General features: G+C 39.8%; 1 protein-coding gene across 3 annotated transcripts in view; it reads left to right on the plus strand.

Moving 5' to 3' along the window:
• The window catches only part of AGAP1 (ArfGAP with GTPase domain, ankyrin repeat and PH domain 1), a 273,840-nt gene that overhangs the window by 64,281 nt on the left and 194,369 nt on the right, over window positions 1-15,190 (plus strand). For all 3 annotated transcript variants that reach the window (XM_019473624.1, XM_009285105.1, XM_009285106.1), the window contains one exon: window positions 6,388-6,515. In XM_019473624.1, coding sequence (XP_019329169.1) covers window positions 6,388-6,515 — 128 coding nt within the window. The remainder of the gene's footprint in view (window positions 1-6,387; window positions 6,516-15,190) is intronic.

Here is a 15,190-nt window from a genome sequence, read left to right on the forward strand (position 1 = left end):
GCCGTATGTTGTGCTCATACCAGCTGATTGTTGGACCACGGCTTAAACTGGATCACTGGAAAGACCTGGGTTTAAAAGTTCTTAAGCTGATTTTCCTGCTAGAAGTGGCATCTCATGCAACTACATACTACGTTGTATACTGGTTTTGTGCATTTGCTTGCCTTGGCTTTATATATTACATGCTTGCACAGAAGAATACAGTATTAAATTGACTGCTAATAATGTTACATGGAACAGATTAGTCATTGTTGGAAAGAACTGAAACAGGTAAGAATTCTGAGGATGAGACTTAGGGGTATTCTTCTATATATTAACATTAAAGGAGAGGTCCCTTGGCAGAGATGTCCGCCTCAGCAGGACAGGGAGGTGTATGTTTGTCATGGTACAGAGCAGTACTGTGATTACACTGCTGTGCTGTGTGTGGACACCTCAATCTTCCCTCGCCCTGGAACAGTGACTCAGAGTGAGTCAGTCTACAAACCCAGCAAGAAGCTTCCCCTTAACACATTTGTGATTGATTTTTTTTTTTTTTTTTTTTTTTTAAGTCTGTAGTTGTTGAAAATCTTGAATTTGTTCTGGCAACACTTTTAGGACACATGCAAATATATACTGGCTTCCCTCCCTCACCCCCCCACCCCCCCCCCAAAGTAGCTCAAGAAATTGCTACATCCAAGCCCAAGTACTATAGGAGACCAGTATAGGATGAAAGGTGATCTTTGTGTAAACTTTCAGGTTTTTTTTTTTTCCCCCTAGCAGGTTAAAATAGTGTCTGTGTCCCTTCTGTTGTTTTTCAATCAGCCATGAGCATTCCAACTTCAGCTGAAAGCTATTTTCTGTCTGTCAATAAGTGGAAGAAAATTTAGTGCACGATTCTTGCCATCTTTTGCACAAAGTGGCAGGTTTTAACTGAACCTGGTGTTTACTCATACTCAGACACACAGTGGAGATAAATGGTCTTATACATGTTTTCGAGAAACCAATTTTGATTTAAATTAGTGGTAATTCGAGAGGACTGTTTGCATCTCCTAAATACGCAATACTCCTGTACCAGTGATAAATGACAAGAGAAATATCGCCAGGTGTTACAGGTATTGTATGCCTGGAGTCTTCCCTTTTACTATTTTAAGTGTTCCTTGGTAAAAGCAATGTAAAGGGCGCAGCGGTAACTCTATTCACTGACTTTTGGGAGAGAGAGCAGTGATCAGATTGTTGATACCTCTGGACATTTTCCAGGACCCATCTTAAAACCAGGGAGAGATCAGGTCTCAGGCTAGATGACGTTTCCCTAAATGCATCTATTGCGTGATGCAGAGGTACCTTTGTGTTTTCAGTTTTAAGAGGTGTGGAGCTAAATAAGACAATCTTACCTTGTGTCTTGAACTTCTTGTAAGGAGTTTTTTTCCCCCCAGGTCTCTGCCTTTCTTGTCCTTATACTTGAATGAAGCTGTGCTAATGAGATTTTGAGAGACCCAGCTGCCCCTGCCAAAGCAGCCTCGCACTGCACCAGAAGTTGACATGTGAACAGCCCTTTGAACCAAGGAAAGACAACTCTGTCAGAGCAGTTACTCTGGCAACAGTATTTCTAATGGTGATTAGCTCTGAAACGGAGCACAAAGAGGAATCGGTTCATTATGGAGGCGCAGCTCTGGGTTTCGGGGAGAGGAGCTGACCTGCTGTTCCTCCTGCGAGTGAATTTAGTCCTCTGATAGTCAGCCCCATGCCTTGAGAGCGGAATAGGAGAGCTTTGTTTAGTGAGAATTAGTGTACAGGTAATTTTTTCTATCTGCAAATGGAAATGGTGGTGGTTTGCAATGCAGATCTGCTGAGCTGGAGTGGTGAAACCTTGCTTTACAGCTCAGACTGGTAGACCACTGAGCTTTCCTGCTTAGTGGTACAGTCCTTCCAATAAACAATCCAGCGAGAAATTAGCAGGAGCTGCTTACGAATGAGTGGTTTGACTAACAAAAAGTAGCATTTGAGATGAAAGTGGCAGGGGGTGGGAAGGTTAATTTTGTTTTGGTGAGCTAGGTCAGGCATGGAAGAAGAGGCATTCAAGTCAAGAGCTTTCTCTCTAGACTTGGACATTTTATTCATCTTGCAGACCAGGAATTTCACATGCTTTTAATTAACAAGGCCTTAAAGCAAAATATAACTTCTAGTCATTCTGGCTTGTGAAATTAAGTTTAAATGTATAAGAAATAAGCATCAGTCTTCCCCAAAGACCAAATATTTGCTAAACATCAATTCTGCTGGTTTACAACTGTAAATAGCCTTGGCATATCCCTGTTTATTTGCAGAAGAGTTCTTGACTTTGCAGATAAATTTTGTTCAGCTTTTCATACTACAGATAGATGGCTTACAATAAAAATCTCTCTGAAATTGATAGCTTAATTGAGTATATAAAAGTAGAGAGAATGCAATTGACTTTAAAAAAATAGTTTAAATGCTTGTCACTATCTTGATTATTTTTGATATCTGCCACATAGGTTAAGTCAGTATTCATCTGTTTTAGACACATATCTTGGCAAGTATATTTACATTAAATTCAGAAGCACTGAATTGTCTTCGGGATGAGATGGAATCTGAAAGCTCTGGGGCAAAAATATTTCTGCTTTCTTGCATTCTCTACTCACTTTATAGAACAACGTTTGTTTTAATTGCATAGCTTCCTCTGGACTGACATTTCAATTACAGGCACTTCAATATTAATCTGAAGATTTTGACTGTGAGTAGCCTTAAATTGGTTAATGAAGTACACTAGTTGGCTTTCATTAACAGCAAAAAGATGTTTATGTACCACCGCAGCTTACATCAGGCATTCCTGAAGAGCAATATTTATTGCTGTATGTTTTTAGTAGAGGTCCCACCCAGCCACTCAGCTGCCTAAACTGTTGTGGTGGTGGTACTGCCTTTTGGGGGGGAGGAGGGGGAAATCACGCTTTTGGATATATTTTGACATACTCTCACAAAGTTGCTCATAAACCCATTGTGAACTTATATATAGTTATAGTTGTGGAAACAAAATGTGTTGGTTTAAGGATTTTTCCTACCACTGCGAAGCAGCTAATGAGTGATCACTTTGAGTCCTAACGAAGATGTAATAACAGAAATGGGTTTGGGGCTGAACAAGCAATATAGCATGGCTGTTCTCTGGATCTGGTGTTCTTGTAATTATGATGTATTTCTCTCTTGCTATACAACCATTTAACTGTGGGTTTTTTCCTCCCTAACTACTGTGTCTGAAGATGTCAGCAGCAGGAGTTAGCAGATCTGTGGGGTTTTCAGTGCCAGCCATTTTAAGTTTTGTGTATTTCAGGGCTTTCTTCTCTGGAATAGAAGATGTAGAAAATGTGAATTTGCAGCAACACTGCTGAGGAGATATGTGCTGCACCCCTTTTATTGACTTCTGATGGGCAAGATTTTAGGTTTCATCTCTTCTCTCAAGGTAGCTTTAGAAAGAGCACAGTAGGTCTTTTGACAGTCCAGCGATTGCCCCACAGATGATCAGTCACGTCTTTCATATGTTGCAAACTTTGAAGGGTCAGGGTACTCCTTTAGGTACTTCTGAAGCTCGTATCACCATCATATCCAAGGGCAAGTAGCCCTGAGCACTTGAATATTGAATGCAATCTAATTACGGAGTGACAGCTACATGACTGCAATGAAAGAAGCAAAAGCTGTTTGGTGTCTCAAAGGAGAGCAGGTTGCCTAACGAAGAGAGGGGAGAGGCAGGAGGAATCGTGCTCTGGCGGGGGATATTAGACTTGTTGCCGAAATGGAGGGGGAGTTGGGAAGGTTTGGCAGCTCAGAAGGGGATTTCCATTAGGGGGCACATCATTTTTCTGACGGAGGGAACAGCTAAGAAATTTGAGGCTAAGAATGGTCTATCCTACAATTTGTAGCACAGTTTTAAGTAGGTAACATTAGGTCTTCTGCTGCAATTTTGCCATTTTTACAGTGCACAGGATAAATTACCCTTTGTGCTGCTCTGTGTAAGGTTTAGTTTCCAGCTGCTTTGTGGATTACTCTTCACATTTCTAGAGTGACAATTTGTGCTTTTTTTGCTTTTTAGAATTTATTTATTTTTCTAGTGTCTGCTTTTGTAGTACTTAGCTTAGCATTCAGGTCATGCATTTGAGTAGGTGAGTTCAGACTGTCTTGGTTTTTTTTTTTCCTTGTGCCTTCCTAGAGTGATAATTTGGCAAGACTGCATTATGTGATGTTAATGTGATGCTACAAACACACCTATATTCAGATTGAAGGAAAGAGGTAAATGTTTTCCTTGACTAATTACCTCTCCTGTGTGAGAGTGGAGGCTTTTGCTGAGAAGGTAGTTTTCATTCATGTGTGGTTTTAATTCAGTTCTGGTCTTAATTTAGGTCTTTACTGCATATGATGAAGACAAATCCATGTGCATATGTTAAAATCTGATCTTCGGTTTGCTCTCTGCATTCACTAATATGTTTTAAAATATTTTAATATATGGCTTTCCAGGCTCCAGATCAATAAACCAATGGGTCTGAAATGACAGAGTGCTACGATATTCCTCTGTAATTTAAACATGATTAGCTGATGAAGGTTATGATCAATATGCCAGGGGAAGATAAATTAATTGATATCATCCTTTCAGGATGATAAGAGGCCTATTGGAGGTGGGATGTAACTAATGAAGCTGCTTCTTCATATATACGAGCCATTTTTTATACAATGTATTCTCACTAAATCATGGTTATGCCATCATTCATTTACATGAAAAACATAAGCCACAGACCAGTTTGTTATTAAAATTGCATTCATTTGAGAAGAAATTGCATGCTTACACAGCTAAACAATATCTCTGCCTGTGCTATAATGTATTGAGGAAAAATAATCTTGGAATTTACATAAATATCTTTTTATATTTTCTAAACAGGACAGATTGAATGCTCTTAGTCTAATTATAACAAGTTTCTGTGTGACTTTTTAAGTAGATGCCAATAATTGTTGCCATTCTGCTTCACTGACCGATTTTGGTGGAGACGGTGCAAGTGACTACAAAATCCTTTGCACAAGTTTCATGAAGTGCTTCACTTCATGAATATTACTGCGTGCAAGGAAGCTAAATTTAGTTATTAGTATTTTTGATTATCCACTACACTAGTCTGTTTCTGAAGACTGATGAAATTTTGTTTACTTTTTAATTTGTGACCCAAAAGGTAGGCAACAACTACAGTGTAAAGGATTTTATTTTTAAGTATTTATGACCTAAAAAGAGCTCTTTCCAAAGGCCTTAGCTGAATAGCGGAATGAACTGAAATTCCCATGTATCACAGAATGAATTTCTGAAATAGTTTGACTTTTTTAAATTGAAAAGTTATAGGGAGAGGTATGGAAGTTGCTGCATTTCAGATCAGCTCTGTTTCCAATTTTTATTGTAAGTCTGCTAAGCTGTATATAGAGATATTAATGACTCTGATCCCTGTCTCCGTTTGATAAATGCTGCTTTTCTTTACATGTCATAGAAAATTTCTTAATAAATTGCAAAATAAATTTGCCATTTTTCCCACTGTGCTAGTGCTGCTAAGTAACAAAAGCTAAAACTAGAAATCATGATATAGCTTCTTTCCATAATGAATTTGAATGGGGTGTGATGTGTGGCACCACTAATCCAGGTATTCTGTGTCAGGAACCCTTTATCAGTTTTATCATTCCGATTATCATTTGTTTCAAACGCTTTAAACTTGTGGTTTCAAAAACTGATTGTCTTGATGCAGTGGCCAGCAATTAAGAAAAGTCCACCTTATTCTTCAGCAGCAGAGAGAACACGCCTTCTTGTAAACTAAACCTGCTTGGACTGGGAGCAATAGCTTTCCTAATGAACTGTCATTCTGTGATGCAGGACACCTTCCAGGACTGTACAACTAAGTAGCACTGAGATGAACTTGAACTAGATCATTAGTCAAGTGTTGCTCATACTTCTCTTCTATCTTCAAGGAGAACATCCCAAAGAAGAGTGGAAAATGTGTACTACCATAAGCTCTGTTAGTGTGGTATTATAAGCATATAGTGCACTTGTTATAGCCTTCCTGGTATAGCTTTTTGTAACTTTTACGCCTGCCTTTTCCCCTTCTGTTTGGATGTTACTGGTTCTCTGGTGCTGACCTGGTGGAGTGAGAGTTCTGGAGCAATTTCATCCATGTGGAGAACAGAGCTGGAGTCTCACATGGAGCATATTGTGGACAACCAGCATCTGTCATCTTAATTGGATGTATTACAATCAATTTTTGGAGCAGGCTTTGGCAATGGAAAACCCTGTTTTGTGTATTGTGCCTTCTGTGTATTTCTGACATACCATATTTTCTAGTGTGTACTATAGCTTACCTGCCTGTATGTTTTGTTTTTCTTCAGTTGCTCAGAAGATCGTTGCAACAAGGAAGAAACAGCAACTCTCAATTGGACCCTGCAAATCTCTACCAAACTCTCCAAGCCACTCATCTGTGTGTTCTGCCCAGGTTTCTGCCATACATATCAGCCAGGTACAGACTATAATGAATGCTTGCTTGAAAAAGGAACTGATAGGTTGCTTTTCATCTAATGTATCTAATGCCAGTGCTCTTTTTGCTGCTTGATAGGTAGTTGGCATTTTTTGCAAAGGTATCGGCGATCTGTAGTTTGAAGCAATATTTTTTTTTAATTGGCTTGACTTTGTTTCAAGAAATTGCTGCAGTAAAATAGTTTGGCTTTAAAGCCATCTTTGATCGTACTGATTTATGCCCAGCAGCCTGCTGTTCTGAGTAGACCAATTGTTACAATAGCAGGATTTGCTGTACTGTGTTTTAAAATTACCTCGCTATGTTTTTGGTTATTGTTCTCATTCAGTTGTGCACTGAGCGATAATAGCTGGTGTATCTCAGTGGCTAGCGTGCAAGAATTTTACATTTGTGAGCACTGTGCACAGTTGTAATTGCCTGTCTCTGTTATGCTCAATTGAAATGATTCCCCTTTAATGACATAGCAATATATGTTGCTATTGACTTGTAGATACTATGTGTAAAAAACAAAACAAGATGTTATATTGCCTAATGTATGGCAGGAAAGTCTGGTGGCCTTGATGGTATTTTTGGAAACATGGTTAATACCAAAATTTTCTAACTTGCACGATTTTTACCTACATATGTTAATACACTCTCCTGTATTTCCCTTGTGATACCCTTCCTCAGTATCTTTGTTTTCTAGTGTCAAGTGATAATCTCTGTGTATGTTCACAGTTAGGATGTATATAAGCTCTATCATTCAGATCCAAGACCTTTGCAGCCAGGCAGATTATGTTCCCGTCGTGCTCTCTCACTCTGGGCAGATGGGTGTATAGGGCCATCGTTTTGACCCTTGCAGTCTGTGGCCAGAGCTGTGGCCTGGTTTCCTGATTGCCACTATAGCAGTCTGAAATGTCTGATATCCACCAACTCTCCTGGCATGTTTTTCGGTCTAAACTGAATAACATGCCAATAATTTCTTCTAAGGTTATGTTGCAGTCTTGAGCCACCAATGTGAGGTTTTGTTTTATCTATGGACCTTTCTCCCACACTGAGAGTGTCTGCTTTTTGGCAAAAAGCCCTATAGTGAAGAAGTGTTCTATATCTGGGGAAAAGGTTTTGTTGCCTTTTTCTCCTTTAATTTGACATGTTACTGTCTTCTGAAAGCACTCTGTTTAGATTTATACCACAGGGTGAAGGCTGTGGTTCTTCTGTGGTCATAGTGACTGGTCTCCTATGCCCTAGTGGAAACTTCCACCATTGGGTTAACTCTAAAAATGCCGACGCCAGTTTGGTCTTAGAGTTCTTTGCTGTGAGATGTTCTGCCTTGAGCTGAGTCCAGATACCGACCTCAGACTGTGACTCTCACTTCTGCTGATTACACCAAAAGAAAATGCTGAAGTTCAGACCCCCCTTTCTAAAGCAGGTGCTAAGGTGCATGACTCTTCTAAAGAACCCTGTAGCACCTTCTGGTGAAGATACAAGTTCCTCATATGGAAGAGGTTCTCCCCTTTCTTGTCATACGTGACATTGTTCAAGTTTCCTCAGCCACTCTCTCTCTGACCAGTTCATTGCCACAAGCACTTGGAACTAACCCTCTATGTGAAATGCTTTTCTTCCAAACAGTTTCCTCCGGGCAGTTGTGTATGTTCATGTTTTTAGACCGAGAGGGATTATGCTGCCTGTAGGGGCTATCTGAGACCCATCCTATTCAGTGGTGAAAGAGGAAACGTGCTGTCATAGAAATGTGAAGAACAAATAGCACCATTTCCAATGCTGACCTTACTCTTGGATCCAAGAATGACCTAGTTTACTCAGTCTGCTGATGACTATATAGTTTTTCAAGACTTTCTAAGGAGGATAGATGATGCTTTGTACAACCCAATCTTAGCCAGCTGCATCTCTGTGTTCTGCATTGTCTTAAAGCAGTTGCGGTCACCCTTCTTGTTAATGAAGCTTGTTTGATGAAGAACATCAAATATCTAGGTTTTCACCAGTTTCCCACCCAAGTCTAGTTTGGAAGCCAACAGCAAATACCGAATTCTAGACAAGTACTTCACCTACACAGCAAACTTCTTGCCAGTGATAAGGACTGTTTGGGAAAATCAAGACAAAAGGTAACTTTTGTGTTAAGGATCCCTACAATCTGTTTCAATAAAAATGAAATAATGTTCTTTACTGCCTTTACTAGCTGGCATAATTATCTAATGGGGCAATTGCAACACCAGTCAGAGATGTCTGTCTTCTGAGACTGATGTCATGCCTAAAAGTGTAGGCCATAAATCTGTTTCATGTCTTATTGCCTTTGTGCTGCACTTAAAGGCAGTACGACCTTGTTTAATGAAAGGAAGCTGAATCCTTATCCTAGACTTAAAAGAACTTTGCAACTGCAATTCCAAGTTTAAGATGATCTGGGGAAGGATTTACCATCTCTGATCTTGGCTGGAAGACTGGCTGGTGTCTTGCCCTTTAGAACATCTCTTTTGACGTAATGATGTTTCACTGAAAATTTCCTCCATGAATCAAAAATGTTATCATTACAGTGCCCTGCCACTTGCATTCTCCACAGGAGTGAAGGCCTTCAGAAGTAGTGGTTACACAGATCACTTCAGATAAAGTGAGATATTGTTCCTTCTCTGGTTGGATCACTCTGGTGATCTAACTCCTGCAAACTCCCCACATGACTCTGCAGTCAAGAGCTTAGGCTTTAAAGAAAGGAAAAAAGAAAAAAAAAAAAGTGTCACCTTACCCAGTCTAGTCCATAGCATACCTTGGGGAAATTCTAAGGCTTAATACCACCAAGGGCTTCTCCACCTAGTAGTTTCAGTTTTCAAATGGTGAAAGACTTGTTTGTGTGTTTGGATGCATATCTATACTCATGTCCAGTAGTCCTAGGTGGTGAACACCTAGGTAATGTCCCCTTCCAGAAAATGCTCTCAGATATGCCTACACTCGTGCACTTACGTATTTCCGGAGACCTGTTTCACAGAATGAGATGATTCCTATTCCAATGACAAAATCCACCTGTGTTTTTCTTCTCTGACATTTATTTTATAATGCCTGTATGTCAGTCAAGGTGAGGGTTTTACATGGAAACCTTTGATAGCCAGAGTCAATAACCCTTGGTGCAAGTACTTCACGTACATATGTTGGCTTTCAGGGTAGCAGAGTGCAGGCAAAGAATTCTATTCTCAAATCCAAGGGTATCATTCATGATTCATGATGGACAGAACTATTGTATACTCTGTCAGCAAGAAGGATGGTGCAATATTGCTTATATTCTGCTAGGAAACAATCTGTCTGATGCATTGAGAAGTACTTCAGTCAGCAGCTCACCTTGTGGTTTTTCTGAACATTTCAAGAGGTAGACTGAGTTATTTTGAGAGGAAGAAGTGTTGTTTAGTGTATTGAAGGCCTCTTATTGGCCACAGGGCATCTCGGGATAGGTCTTTTTACTTTGGCCATCAACAAGAAATGCACACTGGGGGAGTACAGACCAGTCACTTCTGTATCTAATGTCCTCCCCACCTCTATCCCACCTTTCATTCCCCTTGCCCCTTGCCAGTCTTTCTAGGCGTGATATGCTTGTAGACCATGCTAAATCTTATTTCAAAATAGCATGAGTTCCCCTTACATCACAAAACCACATAGGCATTCCTTTTCCCTAAACTCATTCCTGTACTCAAGGAATTGCTTGTCCTTTACACCTGACATATGAGGAAGGCATTTTTAAGATACTAGCTTACAAGAATAGTGCCAATATCCAAGAGTTCCAAAGGGCTTTTTTCTCTGCCCAGACCCTGAAAGTGGAGATCATCTTGTTCCAAAAACCATGAGGCTGCTCAGGTGGGTGCCACCTTTGGTCCTCAGTGCATTCCACCTGAGCTCAAGATGCATCAGAAATCTGTGTGAAGTAGCCCTGTACTGGATAACCTGTTGAGTAGTTACCTGGAGCTGTGCCTATTTTTAAGTTTACACTGTTGTAAAAACATCTGAAAATCCCGTGGCACGACACCTGTAGTTGCTGTTTGTGTGAAGGGATTTGGGCCCCTCTTCAGGCAAATTGATGATGTGAACATTCCAACTAGGAGTCTCCAGCAGTGTGAGCTTACTGGTAGACTACAGTTTTGAAGGTAAAAATGAAAAGATTACTTACCAGTGACTATGCTTCTGTGAAATCTGTAGTCTGCATGTATTTTCACACTTGCTGTCTTTCCTGGAATTCAGCTGTTTATGTTCTGCTGTGAGAGGGGATTGAAATGGCACCATGTTTCCATGTCTGCCTGTACTACATGTATTCCTCTGTGACAGAGAGGGCCTTAGACACCACACCTTCCACGCTCTGAATTTAAAAATATTACCTGAGTGAGTAGCGAGTTGCTACTGTGTAAAGTCACCTGCACACTCATTATACATGTGGACTGCAGTGCAAAGAAATGTGTTTACTGGTCAGCAGTGTCACTCTCCTAGGAGATTTGCATTATACCTGAGAGAGGTATGGAGCTTAACATACATTTTACTAAACTGCAGCTCAGGTATGGCTAGCACGCAAGCTTGCTCACTACTACCTGCTGCAAATCTGTAAAGATGCATTATTTATGCTTGCACTATGGTTCCATAAAGTTTTTACTACAACATGATTGTCTAAACATGTAAATTAAACTATTAAAAGCAAAGTGCAGTCAGCTTAATCATCCATTATTTTACTGTGTATGAGACCTGATCATGGATAAGCACTAAATAGTAGTGTACAATTATCTTATTTATAGTGGGGGTCATTTGGGATGAAATATTCTGTTGTAATAATGGGCACTCGCATAAAGAAGAGACTACATTGCTTAACTAGCTTTTCCTTCTGCTTTTTCATGTAATTGCAAAACGAAAACTAAAGAGAAGTGAAAACAATGTTTAATACCATTGCAACATACCTCATAATCCTTTTGTATTTACAGGGCTATTTCTAAGTAATCTCTAACATTTATTTAAAATAAGCATTTTTTATATATGTGTGTGTGTATGTGTGTATATATATGTGAGTGTGTATATATTCTCCTTTGTTCATGTGCATAGTTTCTCACACAGTACACATGTATATGGAAGTGCATTCTCCAGGACTCAAATGTTAAAACTTAGTGCATGTGTCGGTGTACTTTTTCCTCCTTTCTTTATCTTCACAGGACTGCAGTTACGTTCCTGTGTTAGTTTTTGTTTTGCTTGTTGTTACCTTTTTCTTTCTAAGGTCTGTTAAACTTCAGACTCGGACTTGATCATCTTTTAGATTTTCCAGTTCATAATGCAGTTGCTGCCACTGTAGTATTGAGGCCTATTGTCACATTTAGTTAATTAAATGTTGTTAGTAATTTCATTGAGATTACTTTTTTTCGATGTGCCAACTTACTATGTCTTCAGAAGTTGTCATCAGATTCTCTTGGTGCTCTTTGGTTTGTCTGATAGAACAGATCTGCTCTTTACTCTACCTTGCTGTTACAATGAGAAAAGGTAAAAGCTCCTGAGAGGGACAAGTTCTAATATGGCCCAAAAGATGAGGTTAAACTGCTAAATACGGGAAAATAGTACAATTATTACAAGGCAATTTGATCTTACTGTGGAGGGCTAGACTTACTGAAATCTCTGGAGTCATTTATCTGGACCTAGGTTTGAACTCTGCTGTCAAATTTGTATTCCACGGCAGCATGCTCAAAGCTTTCTGGCTTTTGCTGAGGCAAGGACTAAACAGTTTCCTCCTTGATCTGTCTTTGGATGTGTGGCTGTATATCACCAAAATCCCGTGAATAAATTGGACTCCCACCTATAGTGTTGTCAGATGAGAGACTGAGATAATGTGACTCTCAGGATAGAAATTGTACACAAGTGGGCAAAGAAAAATGTGTCCTGACTAAAGAATTTTCCATGAGGCTTCTGTGTTTCTACAGAAATACGCTTTTCCCTGCTTTCCCCAAGAACAGAAGGTGCAGACACCAAGTGCATTCTGTCATAGGGTATGTAATCTGTGCTTTTGATCAAGGCTTGCTTTATTCTAACAGTTCCCAGGCTCCCTGAAGCTCTGGCAGTCTCTTGCCTGTTTCAGAAGTAGGACCTGCCGCCCTCATTTTCTCCTCAAGCAGTGGTTAGAGATGATTTTTCTGGAGGGCATCCTGGTATATCTAGAGAGCAGAAAAAAACATTGATTCTGTTTGTATCGGGTTACTTGTCAAGAAGAAAAATTTCATCTTTATTCTTCCTATGCTCTCATTCAGTGGTTTGGCCTGACATTTGTACTATGTAAGCTTTATGAACCATTTGGCAATACCACATATTTTATATAAGATATAAGGTGAATATTTTGCCCTCTTTGTATAATGGGCCAGTCAGGAACATGCCCCTTGCAAATATGAGGTTAAGTCCAACCTTTTCTTAATGCAGGTCACTGCTGAGCTTCTGTCACGCCAGGTAAATTACTCACCAGTTTGTTTACTAAGGAAACCTGAACTATGTAAAAGCTTTGAAAGTGTGGGTTTTGACTTGATTCAGTCCTTTTTCTGCACAGAACTGTAGACATTGTATACAAAGTTTCTGTCTTTTTTTTTTATGAGGTACTGGCAGGAATCTTGCTACAGGCTTTAATGCTTTCATTGGCAGTGTCTGTCTTTGAGGTAAATGCGTTGAATGGACCTCTTTGGTCAAGTTATGCCAGGTTGATAGCTTCATCTGAGTTCTTCTTGTCTGGTAACAATATAGTGACAATATTCTGCTAAATTTGTGCTTGCTGCCATGACATTGAGTTTTTTACAGCATCAGTCTATGTGGCAACAAAGCTAGAAGCCTGTAGATACTAAAGGTATACATTTCTGTAAATGGAGTATTGGCCATTCACACAAGGTGTGTTCTAGAAATAACATATCCCCGAAATGAAAGACTTCCAGGGTTTTTCAAATGGTGTGCTGAAGTTCATTGATCACCATCAGGCTGTGTATCTTTCTAGTGGGAAGGAAAGACAAGGTTGTACTGTGTATGTCCAGCGGCTGAGCGCATTTCAGAATGGGCATGCTGCCTTAATGAGGACAGGAGAATCTGTCACCCGAGAAAGCCAAACAGGGATGTATCTGTGTAAATGTTTCTACTGGGGCTAATAGTTTCCCTGCCTAGAGTCATTTGATCGACCTCTGTCCCTATTGCCATGACTCTGGTTAGAGCAGTGACTCAGAAATGGCCGTTTATGCTGATGTCTCAGGTATGTCTGAGTCTTGAGAGCAGCTTAGTGGAAAGACTTGTTTGAAAAGGTAATGTTAAGCTGTGTAATGTCCCAATGGGTATTAGAGTGCTTATTTGATTGGTTTTGACTGCCACAAATTTGGCCAGTTTGTCTACAGTCAGTAAATGGGTTTGTTTCTATTAGATACATGTCGGGTTACATGTGCTGTAAGGAAAATTGTTCTTCAGATTCACTGATTTGATTTTTATGACTTGGGGCAAACATTAAGTTCTGTGAATTATAGTTATTGCCACGTGTCCTAAATACTGTACTTCACTCCACTGAACTTGTTATTAAATGCTTGCATACCAATGGCAGGAAACTGCTCTCTACAATCTTAATGCGGCAAGGTCCCTAGACTTCTACCTGGTGCAAGCAAACAACCTGATGGAGAGTACTCGCTGCCTTTTGTTCCCTTCAGCAGTGCGTTAGGTTCAGATGTTACCAAGAATATGGTTTCCAAGTGCTTGTCTGGCTGCATTTTTCATTGCTCCTGTCTGTGCAGGCTATAACTTGGAAGTCATGTCTGAGCTCTTTCTTGTCAAACCTATTCTCTCTATTGAGGTGTTTTAGAGCAGCCATATAGTTTTATATGTTTGCTAATTACTGGCACCCTCAGTAGGAGTTGGAGCTTGTTCAGTATTGGTGGCCATGCTTTGATTCTGTGGAAGCCTTGAAATTTTCCACTTTTAAGTCTTTTATTGAAATAGATTAATTTTTTTTTTTCCAAGCCAGTGGATTTGACATGGCTTATTTTGAAACCACCTCAGAATTTTTGTGAAGAGAAACATTGCCTGCAGGACTTCTTTTATAGAAGCTGTCTGTATAGGAGTGTTTGTCTTTGGGGACTAGAATGCCCAACATGTATGTGTTTTCCATTGGGAATTACTCACTCCTGGAAAACAAATCACTTAAATCCAGGAGACAGTGCCTCACTGCCAAAAAGTATAAAATGATGCTATAAGATGATAAAAGATTAAAAAGGTAAAATTTTAGGGAATCCATTATGTGGTCTGGTTGGGAAAAAGGCACTTTGGGTAGAAATCTGTTAATTTAAAAGGTGGTGGTGCATAGTTATCAGGTTGATCAATATTATGAAACAGAATGTAGCTGCATCCTTTTATTTGCAACAGCTTGTGGTTCAAATCCTGTCATCAGTGTACAGCATCTGAATCTTTCCTTCTTGTCTTTTTCCTCTCCTTTCTGTAGAAGAGGCTTCTAAACGTTTTGAGGCATAACCCTGTTGTGATCGTTCTTTTCTCCACCATCTTCATCGCTTATTGTCATCTTTTTTTATTCTCGGGTGAGCCTTGAAGCTGCATAGTTTTAATCTTAAATGTGTTCAGTGCCTTCTCCCATTAATGGTTGCTTCCTTAGATTTCCTTCTCCCTCATTCCCCCCCCCCCCCCCCTCCTTTCTTCCTTGG

This window comes from Aptenodytes forsteri, unplaced genomic scaffold (assembly GCF_000699145.1).
Source record: "Aptenodytes forsteri isolate BGI_AS27 unplaced genomic scaffold, ASM69914v1 Scaffold264, whole genome shotgun sequence".
Classification (NCBI taxonomy): domain Eukaryota; kingdom Metazoa; phylum Chordata; class Aves; order Sphenisciformes; family Spheniscidae; genus Aptenodytes; species Aptenodytes forsteri.